This window comes from Zootoca vivipara, chromosome 3 (assembly GCF_965207765.1).
Source record: "Zootoca vivipara chromosome 3, rZooViv2.hap1.1, whole genome shotgun sequence".
NCBI lineage: Eukaryota > Metazoa > Chordata > Lepidosauria > Squamata > Lacertidae > Zootoca > Zootoca vivipara.
In genome coordinates, this window is record NC_142586.1 from 118,597,766 (window position 1) to 118,620,388 (window position 22,623).

At 47.6% G+C, this 22,623-nt stretch overlaps 1 protein-coding gene across 1 annotated transcript in view; it reads left to right on the plus strand.

Annotated features, from left to right (window-relative positions):
- Positions 1-4,316: 4,316 nt before the first annotated feature.
- Positions 4,317-22,623, plus strand: part of ASXL2 (ASXL transcriptional regulator 2) — a 56,584-nt gene continuing 38,277 nt past the window's right edge. Inside the window, exon 1 of the mRNA XM_088667013.1 lies at positions 4,317-4,602. Within this exon, the coding sequence (XP_088523139.1) occupies positions 4,546-4,602 (57 nt within the window). The 5' untranslated portion in view covers positions 4,317-4,545. The remainder of the gene's footprint in view (positions 4,603-22,623) is intronic.

Genomic DNA, 22,623 nt, shown 5'->3' on the forward strand with positions numbered 1-22,623 from the left:
CCCCCGAGCTGGATGGATCCCTGGGTCTTACTCAGTATAAGGCAGCTTCCTGCGGCTCAGGACTCCCACCTGCGCATCAGCAATGCAGCACAGTCGCCACATCTAGCTGTGGCAGGGCTGGTTTCCTCGGCAGGGCTGATTCACCACCTGCCCCTACCTCTGTAAGGTAAAGGGACCCCTGACCATTAGGTCCAGTCGTGACCGACTCTGGGGTTGCGCGCTCATCTCGCATGATTGGCCGAGGGAGCCAGCGTACAATCCAGGTCATGTGGCCAGCATGACAAAGCCGCTTCTGGCAAACCAGAGCAAGCAGCACATGGAAACGCCGTTTACCTTCCCGCTGTAGCGGTTCCTATTTATCTACTTGCATTTTGACGTGCTTTCGAACTGCTAGGTTGGCAGGAGCTGGGACCAGTTGGCTCCAGCCCCCAAGAGGTTTCTGCTGGGTTTGATTTGCGACCTGGCAGCTGTCATCTTAGAAATGACACACCACTCGTGCCATTACTCAGCCAGTGCTACGCTTCTTCTTTTTCAAAGAGGTGTTAGGTCAGGCCCATCAGATTTGGAAGGTCTAACCTTTTATCTCCGCTGCAGGGAGGAGTTTCTTAGCATTCAAAACAAGTCCCATGTCTTGAGTTCACGGCTGCTATGCAGAGGGATCTCGGAATTACACGGCCAGCTATCATAGCTGCCAAGTTATCCCTTTTTTAAAGGGATTTTCCCTTATGCTGAATAGGCTTCCTCGCGAGAAAAGGGAAAACTTGGCAGCTATGCCAGCTATCCATCTCCTTTTGCTAGAGTTGTGAGAGCACCTAGTGGCCTTTCTCCCGCATTGCTTCTAGCATGCAAAACGGATGTACCGCTTAATTGCACACTGGGCTCCAAACAAGACTGTGACAGGCTACAGACCTACAGTATTGGGCTGCTGCTTGACCGCTGTTCCAAAAGCCTACGGTCAAGGTCCCTTAATTCCTTCCACCACAGTGATGTTACCCAAATCGTCTGGGTTGATGTGCTTCCTAGATTTCCTGTGATAATGGGAGAAGGGGATGGGGTGGGAGTTCCACCTGTTCCAGGGAACCCCAAAGTGGGCAGGTAAAGGTATCAGATCCCTGGGAAGACTCCGTGGAGGCTTTGGGTGAATGGCAGTGAAGTGCCAATTCAGGAACACCCAGAGAAAGGGCTGTGGAGGGACATGAACCCCCCCTCCAAGCCTCATGCCCACTCACTGTGGTTTGTCCCGTCCCCATCCCCCACCCCACAACTGAAATAAAAGGTCCACTTACTAGAACATATTCTTGGTTTTTAAATGTCTTTCCATACTGCAGAGGTGGCACTTCTCAGGTTAAAAAGTATCGTTTTTGAAAACATATTTAGCAGACAGTCAGTGTGGTTGTTGACTAGCCTTATGTTCTCTACCCATTCCTATTAAGATTGTTTTCTGCTGCTCCAGAGAAGCGGACACGGAGCAATGCATTAAAACTACAAGAAAGAAGATTCCACCTAAACATTAGGAAGAACTTCCTGACAGTGAGAGCTGTTCGGCAGTGGAATTTGCTCCCAAGGAGTGTGGTGGAGTCTCCTTCTTTGGAGGTCTTTAAGCAGAGGCTTGACAGACATATGTCAAGAATGCTTTGATGGTGTTTCCTGCTCGGCAGGGGGTTGGACTGGATGGCCCTTGTGGTCTCTTCCAACTCTATGATTCTTTGGTTAGGGTAACTTGGAGCCAAGCACGAAACGAAATGGGATTTCTCTTTATCAAACCTAGAGAAATCCCCAGCGGCCACTTGTCACTTAGCTCACATGTTGTGTGTGTGTGTGTGTGTTTTGCTTGCCTTGGCAGGACTGCAGTTTCATGCTCCAGTTACTACCAGGCAGGCAGGCAGGCAGGCAGTTTGCTAAAGGTCATGCCGACAAGGGCTGCAAGGAGAGTGCAGCCTCCTGCCACAAATGGCAGAATAGAGCCAGTGGGAACAGCTCCAGACTGATTTGCATGCAAGAAATATTGGAATGCTTTAATCATCCAGATCAACATCTGTATCACAAGGCATGCTACCTTTTAGCAGGTGCATATTATTGGCAAGCTTCTTTTTCTGTGTGATAGCTGCACATCCCTCAGCGGTGATAGCTGAGGCCACACTCTGTGGACAGATGGATCATGTGAAGTTAACTCTAATTTCCACCAGCAATTCCAACGCTACGGAGTCAGTCGTGCCATTCCTATATACTCAGGCGAAGATAACTAGGGAAGAATCCAGATGTGGAAAGAGAGAGCAGTCCTTTTTGTGGAAGAAGTGGGATTTAATCATGTGGTCAATTAATAGGAATGGGTAGAGAACATTTTTTTAATCCCTTTCAATTTTGCAGGCTAGATATCACCGATCCACTGATACTGAATGGCAACACCTTCAAAAGGCAGCACTTTTTAGTGTCTATTCATGGACTGTCAGCTTTCAGTTCCTCGGCAACTACTATATTGCTGGATACAGGTAGGTAGCCGTGTTGGTCTGCCATAGTCAAAACAAAATTTAAAAAAGCACAAATACAGGATGGGAGACACCTGGCTTGAGAGCAGTACATGTGAAAAGGATCTAGGAGTCTTGGTAGACCACAAACTTAACATGAGTCAACAGTGTGATGCAGCAGCTAGAAAAGCCAATGCAATTCTGGGCTGCATCAATAGGAGTATAGCATCTAGATCAAGGGAAGTAAGAGTACCACTGTATTCTGCACTGGTCAGACCTCACCTGGAGTACTGTGTCCAGTTCTGGGCACCACAGTTCAAGAAGGATACTGACAAGCTGGAGCGTGTCCAGAGGAGGGCAACCAAAATGGTCAAAGGCCTGGAAACGATGCCTTATGAGGAACGGCTTACGGAGCTGGGTATGTTTAGCCTGGAGAAGAGAAGGTTAAGGGGTGATATGATAGCCTTGTTCAAATATATAAAAGGATGTCACATAGAGGAGGGAGAAAGGTTGTTTTTTGCTGCTCCAGAGAAGCGGACACAGAGCAATGGATTCAAACTACAAGAAGGAAGATTCCACCTAAACATTAGGAAGAACTTCCTGACAGTAAGAGCTGTTCAGCAGTGGAATTTGCTGCCAAGGAGTGTGGTGGAGTCTCCTTCTTTGGAGGTCTTTAAGCAGAGGCTTGACAGGCATATGTCAAGAATGCTTTGATGGTGTTTCCTGCTTGGCAGGGGGTTGGACTGGATGGCCCTTGTGGTCTCTTCCAACTCTATGATTCTATGGTCTGCCTTTGTTCTCTGCCATCATTAGAGGCCAACCTGTTGTACCTGTTCCCAGGTTAGCTCTGCTATCAATGGGAAACAATATCAGTCCCAATGCTGAGCCTAAGGGTTGGTCTTACTTCTTATGGCAGCCATGAGACTAATAGTTGCTCCCAATTAGGGTGGAAGCACCCCACCCCCACCCCCACCGTGGGAACTTGGACCCAAGATATGTGGCATCTAGCACTTACAATGCTTAACTCATGAATAACAAAGAAAGAGAGTAAAAAAATTCCTCCAGTAGCACCTTAAAGACCAACTAAGTTTTTATTTTGGTATGAGCTTTCGTGTGCATGCACACTTCGTCAGATAAATAAAGCTGTGCTTGAAAAATGTAAGGATATATGATTTTGGACATGATTCAGAATCGCAGAGCCAGGGAAGGAGAACTTTAAAGTGATAAGATCGGAATGTGGGAAACACTGTTTGTATTGGATAACTAATTAAAATGATATTAGAAAAATAGAACAAATTTCTGTATGCTTTTTACAGCTGTAAGCCGCTGCCAGAGGCTTTGTGTATTTTTCATTATTATTTCTTGAATTTCTACACCACCTTCCCCCGAGGATCCCAGGGCAGTTTACGATAGAAGAACACAAAAAATCGCACCCTAGTTAGCAGCCACAAATGATCTATTTATTTGATGGGGGGAGCAACTCTTGGCCCCCCTTTCCCGACTCCCCTCGTCGCCTTCCGCCTTCTCCTTCTTCCCGCCTCTCTGCATTGCGCAGACGCTCTGCGGATTCCCCAGGTGGCGACAGCCCGCGAAGCAGCCCCCCCCGAACAGCGGCGGCGGCACATTGCGCATGCGCCTCCAGCCCTCGGCCGGGCCTAAGGAAATGCGGGCTTCGAAGAGGGCGGCGGTGGACCGCGCGTGCGCCGTGCTTCTTCGGCTCCTCTTCCTCCCCCTCCCTTTCAAAGGGCGGAGCCTCCTGCCCACACTCACCTTTTGACTCCGCCCCGACCGGGCACTTTTTCCTCCGGGCGGTGGGCGGGGCCTCGCGGGCGCTGGGCGGGCGGGGGGGCCGAGGCGCCGTCACGTGACTGCCGAAGGATTCCCAATATGGCGGCCGGGGGAGCCGCTGGCGTCGCTCGCCTCAGGGTGTAAGCGGCGGCCGCGCAGGCCGAGGCCTCCTCGCTTTGCCCTTCCTCGCCCTCGGCCTCCTCCTCCTCCTCGCCGCCCGCCCGCGACAGAGAGACCCCTCGCCCGCCTCGGACGCGCCCGCTCCCCTTGCTCGTCCCGCCGCCCGGCCGCCATGAGGGAAAAGGGCCGCAAGAAGAAGGGCCGGACCTGGGCAGAGGCCGCCCGGACGGTACGCGGGGCGGGGCCCGGGGAGGAAGCGGCGGAGGGGCGGGCCGGGGCGGCGGGAGGGGCAGCCCCTCTTCCCGCCGCCGCCGCCCTTACGGCGCCCGCCGGCGGGGCCGCGCTCTCCCGAGCTCCCCGCCAGGCGTGTGAACGAAGGGCTCGCCGGACACGTGTCTGCCCGCCCGGCCCTCCTGCTCGGGGACCGGGAGGAAGGGGAACCCCCGGGTCATCCAGCCCAACCCGCTGCAATCCCGGGATCCTTGGACCCCGCGTGGGCGCTTCCAAAGGAGCTGTCCGCTTCACTGCCATTGCAAGGGGGGGGAGGGAGAATATGTCGCCGGTGATGTTCTGCTTAGTGAGGGCTGTGGATCTGGCCCTCGGGGGGCTGATGGTTCCAGAACATCAGGAAATAGCTTTTCTCTCTCCCCCCCCCAGTATTTGGATTGTCATCCCTTGCAGGTTGAGTTGACAAGCGGGGAGCCCTAAAGCCGGCTTCTGAGGCAGCTGCCGTGGAATATCTCTCTGCCCTGTCAGTTGTGGCAATCCCTTAACTTTGCAGGGCTTTGCACTGTCTTTCATGGCACTGAGGTGATTCTGTATCTGAGCTGATTTGAGCTTTTCAGAGGCAGAGTGGCAAATTGCAAAAGTTTGCACCTGACGGTGGTTCTTTGTGGAAACGGCTCCTGGTGACCACAGCCTGTGTGTAAGGAAAGCTGACAGCTGAAATGACTGTGCGTTCTGGAACCCTTTACTCATCACACAGTGAAATGGACCAGCAAAAGAAAGCTGCTCCCCAAAACTTAAAAAATATGTATGTGATCAAATAAAACTTACTACTACTGTCTGTTTTAGTTAGACGCGGGTGGCGCTGTGGTCTAAACCACTGAGCCTAGGCCTTGCCGATTGGAAGGTCGGCGGTTCGAATCCCCACTCCCTGCTCCTGCCCACCTTGCAGTTGAAAAGCACGTCAAAGTGCTTCCGGCGGGAAGGTAAATGGCGTTTTCATGTGCTGCTCTGGTTTCACCAGAAGCGGCTTAGTCATGCTGGCCACATGACCTGGAAGCTGTATGCCGGCTCCCTCAGCCAGTAAAGCGAGATGAGCGCTGCAACCCGAAGTCGTCCGCGACTGGACCTAACGGTCAGGGGTCCCTTTACCTTTTTTACTGTCTGTTTTTACAGCTCTCATCTTTGCAGGCTATCCCAATTTTTGCTCTGAGTCTTGCACCCTATTGGGTATCTGTTCCCATGAATCATGTGAAAAGGAGGTTGTAGTTAACTGTGGGTGACATGTAATTCTGTGTTCCCACTCTTGGTGATGGGGTGCCATGAGATGCAATGTGACCCCCATTTCAAAACAGCAGTCCCTTGTGAGATGCTCTTAAAGGCCAAGCCCACATGTGTAGGCCTCTTTCTCCTCGTCTCAGTGATAAAGCACATGCTTAGCATGGAAAAGGTCCCAGACTTAAATGCTTGGCATTTCCTAGCTGGGCTGGGAAATGCTCCTGCCTGCCTGGAACCACAGAGAATTGCTGTCAGTCAGTACTGAGTTAGATGGACTGTTTGTCTTGACTAAATAGAAAAAGATTTCTATGTTTTATCCAAGCTGTCAGAACTGTAGTTTGCCTCTTCTTTCCTCTTCCTAGAACTTCAGTCTTAATGGTGGAACAGCCTGTTCAACCAAAAGCTATTTGCTACTCCGGAAAGCTCTGCTTATGGTAAACATACATGATGACTACAGTCTCTTAAGCTTCTAAGAGCCCCATCCTGTCTGGAGTTGAAGACTCCAACACTCACTGAGGAGTGAGCTCGCAGACTAACTTGCATTAATCCCTGCTGTGTTTGGAACAGTATTTAGCTAGATGCAAGCAAAGACTTAATAACAGCTTTCAGGTACCAGTTAACAAGAAAGTTCTCCAGCAGGCACCAAAATAACTCAAGCTGTTTCTGGGCAGGACTGCTCTTAATGTCATCAGTTTTTAAAATTCAGGGTAACCAAAAGAAAGAACTAATTAGCGGTAACTAAAAATGTTGAGTGGGCACAGACTCTTTGTCTGTCAGTGAAATGCCCATCTTTTCCAGCACCTTCATCTGAGTAAACAAAAACACAAGTTCAGTTTTAGAAAAATCAGGTCCAGGCAACATGCAGGATGTTTCTGTCTCCTGGGTGGGCCAGGGTGCGTCGCAGTGCAAATTAGTTCCTGGAATTGACAAACCTCTGTTCCCAGGAGGTTCATTATGGGTGTTTTAATAGTTCTGGAGGTCTGCTTGTGCACCTGAGTCATTGTAGAATTCAGTGGCATTAGTACGGTAGTAGAAAACGGAAAGGGAAATTGGTTCATAAAGTTGTTGGTATGTACTGTTTGTTGTCAATTGAATCATCTGCAGAAAATCACAACCCACATAATAAAACTGTTCCTGTGACTTTCATATATATAGAAAAGTAAAGGAGAACGTGATAGAGGTGTGTAAAATGATACATGATGTGGATTGAGAGTAGTTCTTATCTCTCAAAGTGCTAGAACCCTGGCCATGCAATGATTCAGGATGGACAAAAGGAAGCACGGCTTCACTCCGAGTGTAATTAAACAGTGAGAGTCACTAATACAAGGTGTGTTGGTAGTGACCACCAATGTTAAAGGCTTAAAAAGGGTCTTGGACAAATTCATGGCTATTAGTCAAGATGGTTCTATCCTACCTCCAGAATCAAAGGCATCTCAGTCACAGAATCACAGCAGGAGAGGGCTTCTCATCTGGTTGGCCACTGACAGCAGAGTCAGAATAGAATGCTGGACTAAACAGGCCATCGGTTTCATCTGGTAGGCCTGTTACTTGGGTCTTATGAGGGGCAAAGCCTTTTATTATTATTATTACATATAGTGAAAAGGAGGGCATACATTTTAAAAATATCTCTCAAAGCGGCTTACACTTTTAACAGCATAATAATAATTTTATTATTTCTATACCCCACCCATCTGGCTGGGTTGCCCACATGTAAAAACATACAATATACTGTAAAATGTTTAAAATATAGATAAAATATAGTATAACATTGGAACTGCACATGGAAACCATGGAGGAAGAGGGAAGTTTAGACAGATAGATGAAGGTAAATAAAATTTGTATGTATTAAAATTTTGGAAATTAAAAATAAAATAAAATTGAACTGCATGTATGGTGCAAAGGCTTCCTGAAATAAAACCATTTTAATCTGAAATCTGAGACTCAGCAGAGATGTCGCCTGCCTGGTTTCTAATGGAACTTGTTTCTGAGTAAACCTGCAGGAGCTTCTGTCTGAAGAAGTGTCCATGCACACGAAAGCTTACTGGACAATTTTTAATTTTTTTATTTATTTCGACTGCGTCAGACCAACACGGCTACCTACCTGAATGCAGGAGCTTCAGTCATGGGAATAGACATCAGAGAACCACGCCCTTAAAAGGTTCCAGTGTGAAAGCAACAACTCCCAGTCTCACCTTCCTTGTGCTGTTGTTAGGAAGAAGTGGTAGGAAGGGATGCAAAAAGAGTTATTGTGATGTAACTGATTAAGCTGTTGATGCTGTGCTTAGGGTGTAAAAAAATGTTTTTATGTGCATGCGGATTATTTTTAAAGGTGACAAGAGCAGGCAGATGCTGAGGATTGTATCCAGCGAAGTCCTTCCATTCACACAAAGACTTGTGCAGTAGACGTTCCCTGCCCTGTGCACTCCCTCCAAATGTGTTCTGCCCCCATAACTCTGAAACAGATAGGAAGCGGAGGTTTCATGGGACTAGCAGATGTCCTTGCGTAAATGGGACGACTTTGTTGGATACAGCCCTGAATGTCACAATACTGAGCGCAGTTCAAGGTGTGAGTGGTGGAATACAAAACCCTAAACAGCTTAGGGCCCAAGTACTTAAAGGGGTGCCTCCACAATCCCTCCTTCCCTTTAGGGTTGGGGCAGACAGGGGAGGCCCTGCTCATGTTCCCATGGACAGGTATGGCCTATGGACTGGTGACTTGAGACAGGGACTTCTCTGTGGTGGCACCTTGATTATGGAACTCCCTCCCTCCCTGGGAAATGCAGCTGTTTCCCATGTTGTCAAATTTTAGATGTTGGCCACACTTGCTTGCCTGGGCTTTTGGGAGATGCTTTTGCTTTGAGTCTAGCATTGTGCTTTTTTCAGCTTTAATTATTGTGTGTAAATTGTTTGTTTTCCTTACACTGTACAGTGCCCTGTGCTCCTTCAGGAGGAAAGGGTTGTATGTAAATACAATAATATCAAACGAAACTGGCTTTTGTGTATGGTTGTTGTTGCTGCTGATGCTTTATGTGGTGATGTGTTGCCAGGCTGCCCCCTCGGCTGCTTGACAAGTTTTGCCATAGTTTTGTAGATTGCGCTATCCACCATGTTGGTTAAACAGCACTGCACGACACCCCTCCAGGGTTAGCTTGGCTTTTTAGATTGATATGCATTGTCAGCGGAGGCAGTCTTAAAAAGTTTACTGTGGGTGGAGAAAAGTGGCATTTAAGCTTCTGTTCCCTGACAGCGGCTGAACCCAGTTGCCTGTTCTTTCTCCTTTGCTGGAAATGAGTTTTGGCTAGAAGACAGACCTCCATCTCAAATGTTGCATCTGATGACTTCTAGGATTCCTCTTTTGTTGAACTCTGACTACTTCACCATCATCATCATTATCATCATATTTATGTGTGTGCATTTTCAGATTTAAAAAGAGCAAATCTTTTTCTCTAGTCTTTCTGTGGCATATACGGTACTGACAATATGCTTGGGTTCTGGAATGTTGCAGTAGGTTGGTGTGATGCCTTCCTTGAAATGAAACCCCGAAATGGTTCTGTGCAGACAGAGCTTTAAGCTCACATCCACCTGACATTGACAGTATCATGACACTTTATCATGACACAGTATCATGACACTCTGGGGGAATCTGCCATGTGTTGCATTTTTTCATGTGGGATATTGTGGTGTGTGGCATAGAGTGCCAGGCTGGGACTGAGGCTCTCTCCCTCCCCTGCTAAAACCTCTGAGAATACCATGTCAGGTCATGTAGAACCACCTTCATGAGGCAAACATGATGGCCTCATTGACAGTCCTCACTCCTGGACACTTTAGACCAGGCATCCCCAAACTGCGGCCCTCCAGATGTTTTGGCCTACAACTCCCATGATCCCTAGCTAACAGGACCAGTGGTCAGGGAAGATGGGAATTGTAGTCCAAAACATCTGGAGGGCCGAAGTTTGGGGATGCCTGCTTTAGACAGCTTTAGTGGGGTTGCTGCTTTTTCTTCCTTTTTAAAAAAACCAAAACAAAGCAAAAATGTGTTCAGTCTTTATTATTATGTTTGCATACTGCCCTTCCTCCAGAAAGAGCCCAAGGTCATGCACAACGCAACAACATATCAGTCTGTGTACAGCAAAAGATAAAACATCTAAAAAACCAGCAAAGCTAAAATAAACAATACAGCCCAATACTGGAACTGCTAGGCTCAGATCGGCTCCCATCTCCCCGCAGACTGAGTGAGCCAACATGTTTTGTCTTTGCATCTAAGAGGGAGCAAAATGAGGGGTAGCCTTACCTTCCCAGGAAGGGAATTCAACCCGGTCTAGGTTTGTGTGCCTCGTGCCTCTGAACATTTGCAGAGTTTCTTTTGCCAGCAGAAAAACCTTCATAAGAAAAGGTATGGGGACTATTCTTTGCCTCTGCCCCAGCCAGCCATCCTGGTATGCAGTGTCCCCAAGGACATAGGGGGCTTGCGTGGGATGGTAGCCCATAGAATGAGTGGGGAAATCCTAGCTAGCAGCCCCATAAGCTCTGCCAGCTTCATGCTTGGTGTGTCCAATAGGAGAAGTTAGGCCATGTGGGTTAATTAGGAGGGGGAAGGGGTGGGGCTGGGAACTCTCTGGAGCATCATGGGAGGGGGGGCTGGGGGGAAATAGCAGAAATCACCTGACTTTCCCAAATGAGAAACCCTGCTGTATCTCAATCCCTCTTCCACTTTCAGGAGGGCAACTCTGGATCCAACCCTTTGTGTTAGTTGTAGTGATTTTATGCTAAATCTTCATTACTGTACATATCTTTAGGCGCCAGGCAGAAACATTTCTCTTCAACCAGGCATTTGGCTGATTAACACTCTATGGCCTTTTCAATGTATCATATCTGAGGGAGGGGAGAGTGTTTTGTTTTTCTTTTATAATGTATTTGGTGTTTTCATAATTGTATTTTTATGTTGTGACCCGCCCTGTGATCTTCAGATGAAAGGCAGTATACAAATTCAATAAACAATAAACAACAAACCTTGTATGATGAAGAATGGTGAGAAATTTCCTGCACTGAGCAGGGGGTTGGATTAGATGCCCTTCAAAGCCCCCCTCAACCTCTATGAGTTTATGAAATAAATAATACTTGCTGATTGAGGATAGAAAAGGAGAACTTGGTGGCCAAAAATGGAAATACATTTTAAACTCACCTGATCTGAGCAAGTGTGCTTAAGCAAGTTTGCTTCCTCCCCCCTTCCCTCTTTTTCTTCTATTCCCCCCCCTTTCCTTTCTGGCTGTTTCCAGGGTGAAACAGGTACTGTTAACTTTGGAGCTGATTTTTCACACGTCTGTTGACAGTTCCAGTGTTCAGATCCTTAAATCTTCCTGCAGGCATAGATTGTCACTAGGTGGCTCTTAATTTGATGTTGCTTTGCTTCCTCTCCTGAGCAACTCAGTGGCTGCTGCTGCTGCTGCTGCTGCCTCCTCCCTTCTGCTTTCTTCAGGTTAGCTACCGTAGTTGAGTTAAATGGAACACTGACTGTGTGTTTGTATTTCCATAAAATAAAATAGACGGCAGGCAGAATGCAGACACACGTGATCTCTAATTACCTGGCTGCTTCTCCTTCCCTCATGACCCCAATTCTAATTAAAGCCTTGAACAGCATTTGGCTAATTGGATGAGTCAGAGGAGCAGTAATCTGGGTCAGGTCCTCCTCAAACCTGTCCCTCTTTACCCACCGCTGGCTTCCCCTTCTTGTTTTTTTTAGGCAGTGATGTGGAATTCCTGGAAAATTTTGAATGGTGGCCATTTTCCAGGGTAATTGGCAGCAGAAAATTTCTATGGAAACTTCTCTGGTGCCCTGAAAGTGATCTAAGTTAGCATATCTATTTTATTTGCATTTTGTAAACAAAGGCAAACACTTCAAAACATGCAAGCTTGATTAATACTATATTTGCAGTTCATTGCTTTTAATGCATTTAACTAAATGGTATAATTTCCATGGGTGGGGGGGAACGCTGGAAGAAATTTCCAACCCTTATCGCTGCTTCCAGGTGAAACCGACACTTACTTCTTGTCAACAACAGCTGCTGCTATTACAGAATCCTTTAGAAAAGTAGGAAGATGAGATCCACTGCAGCCATTAAGCAAATTCACACAATTCCTTTCAGGTGCAAGGCTCTCTGTGAGACACCCCTTCCCCTATTTGTTGGGCAAGATGGTCTTGCTAAAGGGGCCATACACCATCATTTTTTCCATGTCTTTTCAGCTATGATGTAAAGTGGAAGGACTAGTGGGTTTGGAAAACCTGGGTTGAAATCGCAGCTCCATTGACTGGAAAAAGTGAGAGTAGTAGCCCTGTTCCTGGTTGTGAGGGAAGGATGCTAGCAGAGTGTCCTTCTCAGGTGCTCTCTTTGTCACAGCCAATTTAGGGCGTGTAATTTGCAAGGCCAATTTCATATGTGTGTGTTTGCACATGTATGTTGGTAGAATGGCAATTGCAGCTGGTCATCTACTCTTCATGGATCAATGCCTTGTTGTGGCAAAGGGGCTTGAATAACTCAGAGAAGCTATGAGCTATGCCGTGCAGGGCCACCCAAGATGGACAGGTCACAGTGGAGAGTTTTGACTAAACGTGATCCACCTGGAGAAGGAATGCCGGAAGAAATATCAACAACCTCAGATATGCAGATGACACAACCTTGATGGCAGAAAGTGAGGAGGAATTAAAGAACCTTTTAATGAGGGTGAAAGAGGAGAGCGCAAAATATGGTCTGAAGCTCAACATCAAAAAAACCAAGATCATGGCCACTGGTCCCATCACCTCCTGGCAAATAGAAGGGGAAGAAATGGAGGCAGAGAGAGATTTTACTTTCTTGGGCTCCTTGATCACTGCAGATGGTGACAGCAGTCACGAAATTAAAAGACGCCTGCTTCTTGGGAGAAAAGCAATGACAAACCTAGACAGCATCTTAAAAAGCAGAGACATCACCTTGCCTACAAAGGTCCGTATAGTTAAAGCTATGGTTTTCCCAGTAGTGATGTATGGAAGTGAGAATTGGACCATAAAGAAGGCTGATCGCCAAAGAATTGATGCTTTTGAATTATGGTGCTGGAGGAGACTCTTGAGAGTCCCATGGACTGCAAGAAGATCAAACCTATCCATTCTGAAGGAAATCAGCCCTGAGTGCTCCCTGGAAGGACAGATCGTGAAGCTGAGGCTCCAATACTTTGGCCACCTCATGAGAAGAGAAGACTCCCTGGAAAAGACCCTGATGTTGGGAAAGATGGAGGGCACTAGGAGAAGGGGACGACGGAGGATGAGATGGTTGGACAGTGTTCTCGAAGCTACGAACATGAGTTTGACCAAACTGTGGGAGGCAGTGGAAGACAGGAGTGCCTGGTGTGCTATGGTCTATGGGGTCACGAAGAGTCGGACACGACTAAACGACTAAACAACAACAACATCTACTCTTACTGGCTTATCTGAAACAGAATAAGGATAATTCTGCATCTAAAACATCTCCAATGGATACCTGTCCTTAAATAAGTTTTCTGATTCCAACTACTAAGCTTAGGCACCATCTTTCTAATGTTTACCCTAGACTTTGCCTTTCAAGTTTAAAATCAGTTCTCAAGAGCTGTTCTTTCCTACAACATTCTGAGAACACTCCAGGGACTAGAAAGCTGAATATGGATTCAAAGAGATATTATCTTTTCTCTAGGCCAGATGCATTCTCGAAGGAGTCACTTTCCAGACCATTTGCCGTCAGCTTCGTTCTCCTCTGATTCCATCCATTAGGCTCTGTGTGTGCTGTAAACAGTATGTTGGCACCTGTCAATCTCAGGAGACAGTGGGAGAATGTGCCTTCAGGGGGTGAAGTCAAACCATTGGAGAATTGCAGCACTTACTGTGGTTGGTAAGACCAGTATGGGAGAGACATGTTTAATTGCAGCTGCAGCAGATGAAGGCGTCCAGTTTCACTGCTACAGATGCACCAGGCTGTTGCATCTTTTCTCTGCACTGCTCTCAGTGGTCATTCCTCCTCTGGTCACTGCTGTGGATGTACGATCTGTCTGTCTCCAGCCACTGGGGTCGTCTGCAAGGGGTTCCCAACCTTCATATCACGTTTGCAGACATCTATGTAAATGCAGACTTGGTCTGCCAACGGGTCTAGTGCCAGAGGCCAGCTCCCTGTAGAGCACGTCCTTGGGGATCCTGCCATCTTCCATTCTGCAGACGTGACCAAGCCAGTGTAAACGTTGCTGAGATGGAAGAGCAAACATGCTGAGAATGTGGGCTTGGGAGAGCGCATCTTAGTTTGACACTGTCCTGCCATGGGATGCCCAAAATCTTCCTGACAAAAGTGCATACGGAAGGCATTGTGGCGTCAGCATCCAGACTCTGCTTGTCTTGAAGAGCTGGACACCCCTCCCTCCCTTGAGGAGCTTAAGAACCCCATCAACTCTTAGGTATGAGGGAAAGACCCAGGAAATGATGGAATACCAACAGAAGTGCTGAAAGCGAGCTTCACTTCTTCATGGCCTCCTCTTGCAGAACTGGGAACAAGGATCCACGCCAAAAGACATAGGGGACTCCAGCATTGTGACCCTCTACAACAGGGATGTCCAACCACTCGACCGGTCAATCCCCTGGAACTAGCGCTCGATCGCGGGCTCTTCTTCCTTTGCTTCCTTTGCCGGGGAAAGAGGAACATCCGGCCCTGCCCTCTCACCCTATCCTTCACTTGTGCACGATTGCAAAAATGGAAGACGGAGTTATCGTTGTGAGGGTTTTTGTTTCCTGAGTGACCGTTTGGTGAGCGACCTTTGACTGGCCCCCTAAAAAAAGGTCAACAACTTCGACCTGCCTCCCTCAACAACTTGGAGTAAGGATAAATCACTGCCAGTTTTTTATTCTGGGAGTAGAACGCAGTCTCTTGGGAGTTGGACGTCCCTGCTCTACAAGAATAAAGGCAACTGCAATGATTGTCACAACTACTGTGGGATCTCCTTGCTGAGTGCCATGGGGAAAGCCTTCGTGGCTTCGCCCATGTCGTTCTCAACAGATTACAGTCACTTGCTGACAGAATCTATCCCAAATCACAATGCAGCTTTACAGCTCAGAGGTCAACCATTGACATGATTTTCTCACTGCTGCAGGAGAAATGCCGAGAGCAGAGGCGCCCCTTGTACATCGCCTTTGTAGAGCCAACAAAGGCCTTTGGCCTTGTCAGCCGACAAGGACTCTTCATACTGCTCAACAAGATCGGATGCCCACCTGAGCTTCACAAGATGATCATGTCATTCAATGAAAACATGCAGAGCACCATCCAGTATGATGGCTCACCTTCAAGGCGCCTTCTCTATAAAGTTGGATGTGAACCGGCTGTGGTCTTGCCCCAACTCTCTGGCATATTCTCCCTGTTGCTCTCATATGCCTTCAGCTCAACTGAAGACAGTATGTACTTTCATTCAAGGAGTGGCACCTCTCCATGCCAAGACAAAGGTGAGGCAGGTTCTTACCCACGAGATGTTGTTTGCAGATGACGCAGTCTTGACAGCGCACTCTGAGGAAGCTCTACAGAGACTCATCAACTACGTATTTTCAGCAAGCCTGCACAGAGTAGTTTTAAACAGTGTACTTTATAATTTAGAATGGTGTCCCCCTCTATGTGGTTCAACTTTGGGCTTCAATATCTTTCAATGTATTGTGTGAGACTTAACAATATTACTGTTGCATTGCTATGAGCAGAGCTAGCAGTAATAACTTATTCTACTGCTTATAGGACTTAGTGTGCTGTTGGTGTTTATGCACAGAGCATAGAAATAGCATTCTCTGTTCAGAGTGTGTGAACTAGGGGTTGGGAATTGCCTGTCTCAAAATCTAATCTGTCACCTGCAAGGCAGAGGCAATGGGGTGGCAGCAGAGAGAACAGTAACTTGGGGAAGATTGACGTAGCCCATCACAGACTGACCACTGAATCCCAGATCTTAGAATCATAGAATCATAGAATCATAGTTGGAAGAGACCACAAGGGCCATCCAGTCCAACCCCCTGCCAAGCAGGAAACACCATCAAAGCATTCTTGACAGATGGCTGTCAAGCCTCTGCTTAAAGACCTCCAAAGAAGGAGACTCCACCACACTCCTTGGTAGCAAATTCCACTGCCGAACAGCTCTTACTGTCAGGAAGTTCTTCCTAATGTTGAGGTGGAATCTTCTTTCTTGAAGTTTGAATCCATTGCTCCATGTCCGCTTCTCTGGAGCAGCAGAAAACAACCTTTCTCCCTCCTCTATATGGCATCCTTTTATATATTTGAACATGGCTATCATATCACCCCTTAACCTTCTCTTCTCCAGGCTAAACATACCCAGCTCCCTAAGCCGTTCCTCATAAGGCATCGTTTCCAGGCCTTTGACCATTTTGGTCGCCCTCTTCTGGACCCATTCCAGCTTGTCAGTATCCTTCTTGAACTGTGGTGCTCAGAACTGGATACAGTACTCCAGGTGAGGTCTGAATCATAAAGTTGTAGAGTGGGAAGGGAAACGAAGGGTCATCTAGTCAGTCCATTCCCCTGAAGTGCATGAATCCCAGCTCAATAATCCCTGACAGATGGCCATCCAACCTTTGTTGTAAAGACCGCCAACAAAGGAGAGTCCACAACTTTCCAAGTGAGTCTGGTCCACTGTTGAACAGCTCTTACTGTTGGAAAGTTCTTTCTGATGTTTAGTTGAAATCTTTTTCTCTGGAGCAAGAGAAAAAAGCTTTCTCCATGTGACAGCCCTTGAGATATTTGAAGATGGCTCTCATATCGCCTCTCAGTCTCCTTTTTCTAGCAGAGCAAGAGAGGATTAAGCCCACCTGCTTTTCAAGCTGGCACATCAAATCCACGAGGGTCACAGTTCTACCACTCTGTGATGTATCTAACTTCAGGTGGAGAAAGACGCCTGGTTCTACCAGTCCAGGCTGCTCTCCAAAGTAAAGAGGCGTATCGAAAATCTGCGACAATTCAACTGTCACCTAGGCTTATAGCAGGAAATTGCTTGCCCGAGTGCTGCTCTCCATCTCACTTGGATGGCGTGTGCTGGCACCTCACGTTGCTAGGGTCCCTTAATTCGTTTCTGTTGCACAGACTAAATGGCTTTCCTGCTTAGTCTGTTTAGTTTGAAGAACTGACAAGAAAGCTCTCCTGCGCCTTCTCACAGAAGGCGGTAGATGGGAAGAGGAGAAAACAGATGTGTGTGAAACACTTGCAAGGTACGGACCCTATATATATACAGAGGGTGGTGGGGGTGGGTGGGAATGGGAGATGGGCTGATGGGAGTGGTAAACCTGTAGATGGGTGTTAATGGCTGATGATGGCTGCAATTAGTCCTGGGCTGAGGTGCTAAAGAAAGCTTGATCATGCATAATGAGATAAGAATCCGATATCTCTATTCATCCCAGGTGCTTCCATGGTTTTAAGCTTGGTAATGATTTCCAATTCAGCAACTTCCCTTTCCAGTCTGTTCCTGAAATTTCTCTGTAATAAAACAGCTGCTTTGAGATCTTGTATAGAATGTCCTGGGAGATTGAAGTGTTCTCCTACTGGTTTTTCAGTCTTATGGTTCCTGATGTCAGATTTATGTCCATTTATCCTTTGGCGTAGGGTTTGGCCTGTTTGTCCAATATAGAGAGCTGAAGGGCACCGTTGGCATTTGATGGCATACACAATGTTAGAAGATGAGCAATTAAATAGTCCTGAGATGGTATGTTGGATGTTGTTGGGGCCAGTAATGATGTTGTCCGGGTGTATGTGGCAGCAAAGTTGGCATCTGGGTTTATTGCTTGCAGCCATCATCAGCCATTAACACCCATCTACAGGTGCATGATCAAGCTTTCTTTAGCACCTCAGCCCAGGACTAATTGCAGCCATCATCAGCCATTAACACCCATCTACAGGTTTACCACTCCCATCAGCCCATCTCCCATTCCCACCCACCCCCACCACCCTCTGTATATATATAGGGTCTGACACTTCTGTTTCTAGTGTATCTGAAGAAGTGTGCATGCACACGAAAGCTCATACCAAAATATAAACTTAGTTGGTCTTTAAGGTGCTACTGAAGGAATTTTTTTATTTTGCTTCGACTCAGACCAACACGGCTACCTACCTGTAACTTGCAAGGTGTTCTGTTGAATGAATCCCCCATTGTCTTGATGAGAGGGGCATAAGGAATCATAACCCTAGAGAAGAATGATGAGCTCTTGGTGGGGCGTGCAGTTTTTCCCAAGAACACATTCCCCAAATGTCCAAACCATGGAATTGAAAGCAGGGCTTTTAAAAGGGTAGCAGTGTGAGTGTGAGTGTGAGTGTGTTGGCAGGTTACATTGAGGTGAATCCGTCCGAGCGACTTCCTTGTGGTTTTTGGTGTTCAGGAAGGCGACTTCTGTCATCCTGGTGGTAGAGCTGCATCATCACTAGGATGACACATTCCAGTCGCCTTCCTGAATTAAAGATGAGAGAAGAGCAGGTGCTTAAGAAATGGAAAGCAGTTAACCAAGTGCCAGGGCAGGTTGAAGGATGAGGCTGGCTCAGAGGTTGGATTGCAGGAGGCTGAGAGCAAAGCAATGCAGCTGTGATAGGATCAACAGAAGGTTTTTGAAAGACCCACCAGCACCCCTGGAGATTGCAGGTGCAGGATGCTGCAGCCCTTGGTTAAGGCTGTACGGCTCTTTGGAGAGATACTTATGCAAATACTTCCAGTCCAGAAGTCATTGCATCTTTGTGGGAAATGACTATTTTTCTTTTGTCCACTGTGCCTGCCATTTAAAAACATAACATGTACAATCCAATCGATCGCATCTGATTTTGGCAAAACAGCTCCAGACCTATACGGCACAACAAGAAAACAAGTTGTTAAGTGGGGCAGGGAGACAAGCTGCTGACCATTTGGCGTGAAACCAAAGAGTTCATTGACTTTACCTAGGCATTATTTGTTTATTTCTACCGAGGAGTCTTTTCCCATGAAATATCTCAAAGCAATTTCACAGTAAAAACAGGTTACAGGTATAAAAACTTAGTTGGTCTTTAAGGTGCTACTGAAGGAATTTTTTTATTTTACAGTAAAAACAGCTGCACAATTTCATAGGTAAAAAGTATCAGAATGTCTAAAACAAAATACAGACGCTTCAATGCGTAACAGAACAATTTTGTATGTAAAACAGTTTCAGGTCTAACACAACCACAGATTGGGATAAAGATCTCAGCTTCAAAGGCTTGTTGAAAAGGGAAATTCTTCAGTAGGTGCTGAAAAGTCCATTTGGATGGTGCTTGCCTGATGTGTACTGGGGAAGGCATTCCAGAGGGCAGCTGCCACCGCGCTAAAGGCCCAGTTCAGGCACCTCACTAGAACAGACCTCCTGATGTTGAAATGGTACCTGCAAGATGGATGGGACAATCTTTTAAGTATCCCGATCCCAATCGATAGAGGGCTTTGTAAACTAGTTCCAATATCTTAATCTTAGCCAAGTAGGTGATTGGCAGCCAGTGCAATTTTTCCAGACATGGCATAATATGGTGGAAACAGTCTGCTCCATTTTTACCTGCCGCAAGCTGTGGGCCAACCTTGTGGGCGGCACCACCATGTGTGATGAGGCTCCTGCTTCGAGTGGGCAGTTTCCAGTTGGGGGCAGAGTTCTGCAGCCTGGCTCCAGGTTTCTCCTAAGAGCCTTGCAGCATTCAGAAAGGGAAATTCCCAGAAAGAGTTAGCGATATCATGGCAGATGAAGCCAGCTGGTCAAGTCGGGTTTTTTGGATCTTTCTTTGTTTGCCGTGACCGTTCGCAATAACGCTCCCTTGGTTGTTCTTCATGCCAGAGGGGCTGTGCCCGCGCTAGGCAGGTTCCGCTGGGGCAGTTTTGTATTTCAACATCAACGTGGCGGCAATAGGGAGTCCAAAAATTGCCTGCAGGTGGCTGCACAGAGAATTTGAGGCAGGCGGGAAAATGGGCTGAAACAAGTGGGTCTGTCATCTGGGGGGGGGAGCCCTCTCCGCTCCCTGCATAGAAACACAGCAGGCTGTGTGTGAGAGGAGAGAAAGTGGCAGAGCCCTCTGGCCCTTTGCAAGCCAATTGGGTCCATCCCCCCCGCCTTGTTTACTTGTTTACAAGGCCAATCTAGGGCGCTGTTTTTAATTGAGAAAATAACATGCTGAGTGGGATATTCTCCATTCTGGGCATTGCAACAAGGTTAATTAAAGGTGCTGGTGGTCCAGGTAGGCCTCGGATCTCAACCCCTTTAGTGGGGAAGTTGCTGACACGTAGATATGTGTGGCATCTGTGTGTTGGCATCTGCCTTACCCATCCCTCCCCCTTGAACTCTCTTCTTGGCACCAGCCCTGTTCCCCTAAATTGCTTTGCATCTAGTGGTTTTGATACCATGCCCAGTGTCCTGTCCATTCAGGACTGCTGGCACCAGTTTCCCATCACTCTGCGGAGTCCACGCAGCTGGAATTTGAGAAGCCATTGTATGCAAAGAATGTGCTTCCTTAGTCATCCAGGCCTTTGCGTTTGCGGCTACGAGGTGGGTCATGAGGTGGAAACACAGCAACGCTGTGCAAGGGGATAGGGCAGGCAACTGAACCCCCACAGTGCCTTTCGGCATCTGCTCAAACTGTACTTCCGAGAAGCCCCACCTCTCTTGGTCTTGAAAGAAGCAAAGTTACCAGGCACAAGCTTTCCCTTTTATTAGAACATTCATACGCAGACTCCTTGGGGAGATGTTGGACGAGAAGCTATCATTGAGCATGTTTTTTAAAAAATTGTTTATGGTCTTGGTTAGAGAGGGCCTTACATGTGCTGACTTTGCATCCTGCATCAGGGAAAAGGCTCTGCGGCTCATATCTGCTACGTTCTTGGGAAACGGCGTCTCCCTGGGAGCACTTGCCCTACCCCTTAACCAACAGATCTACCAGCTCCTGGGCCAGGTGGGCCAGGCTGTTCCTGCTGCCTAGTTTTTCTCTCTCGCAGGGCAGAGCTTTCCTTCGTTGTGTCGGTGGCAGTTTGGGTTGCCTTGTTCTTGGTAGCGTTGCAAAGAGCGTTCCCGTGCCCCCCACCAGTTTGATCTGGGACCACTTGGTCACTGTGCGTCTCTAAGGAGGGTGGGTCTTGGTCATGGTCAGGTCACGAATGTGAGAGAGCAAATAAAAAGAGACAGCTGTGGTGATTCATTCTCTCCTCTGGGCTGATTCAGTGATCTTGCAAACATAGAAGATGGATAGGAGAAATGGAAGGGGGGTGGGGGGAGAGAGAGTTAAGTCTAGAGCTAGATTAAATTTATGACCTGGCAGCCGTAGGAGGGGGGGGGGGCAAGGTTCTTTAAAGTCTCATCCATCATCACTGACATAGCCAGAGCTTGTATTAACTTCCTTTTTCCTTTACAAACACCCGTCCGTAAAAATGGATACAAACGATGGCGTCCACAAAGGAGGGGCAGCAATTACTCATTATATCGAAGTCTGCATCTGAAACGCTGCAGCTGTGACTCCCATGCATTTCAAATACTTGCTTGCCACGTGGCTTACGTGGGCTGCGGAAGAGGGCCGGTCACAACAGTCATCTTTTAAAGGGGATCTCGCCCAGGTGGGCCTTCTCAGCTCCCAGTTTGGCGTGTGAGGCCGCTCCCCACAAGCCACAACCACCAGTCACATCAGGGATGGGGCAGGTATGGGCACAGCTACAGGGGAAGAGTGATCTCCCAATGGTTCCTTTGCCAGCTGGGCCCCCTGATGGGTGCTGGCAGGGAGCCTCACCGGGATGGGCTTCCCTAGGATCTTCCTAGTGCAGCCAAGGGCCTTGCATTCTCCTTTCTGCAGATGAAGAAGCACACACACCCCTTCTGCAACATCCTCTGAAGTTGGGCGGGTGATTGAGTTGACCTGGGCTGGGGAGATGGAATTGGGGATCTTTGTTCACTGACCAGATCCATTCCGCCACCCCTGCTGTGCAACAGGAGCAAACATGAACACAGGAGTTCTCTGCCCCAAGAAGCTTGCAGTTTAAAGTTGGGCCTTGTAAAGTGAGCAGAAGGAATGAAAAGCAGAGATCAAATGGAATCCATGGGGAAAGTGAAACTGGGTTCCCATGTCTGTATTGCAAAGTTCCTGCTGTGAAGGAGATTGCCTGGGGGGTGAACAAGTTTGTTAGAATTTCATATTTCATATGCCACTTAATATTCATAATCTCTGAGCAGCGCACTTAAGATCTTTGAAGAAACACATACAAACCTTTGAGCCCCTCACCTGCTTTTGCAGTACCTGTTTGGAATGTCGTGCACCTGGAGATGTTCCAGCTGCAAATCCCTGTGGTGCTGTGAGTGCAGAAGGGACTGGCAAGAGCATTCTCTCTTGCTCCCTTATCAGTGGTGTCTTGTATGGAAAGCAACTTTATCTTTTTGACTCCCTCACAAATACTAGATGTCTGCAGGACTTGGCTTCGTTTCTTTCAAAGCTTGGGCTTCTCTTTGCTTTGAAAGCAGGATCCTTGCAGTTTTAACATTGCAAAAGATTTTTGGGGGGTGTTTAGTTTCAGAGGCAGATTTTGGGGAGTGTGGCCGGTTTGGGTGCACTGGGTGTGGAGCCTTGGGGTGCCACAGGGGACACCACAACTATTATTTAGAATGGACCACGAGAGATGTGGGGGCGCCGACTTTTGGCATTGCACAGAGCGCCACTGAAATTTGGGACTCCGAGGTCCCCCACTGTTAGCTTGCTGCAGTCTGTAAGCTTTGGTC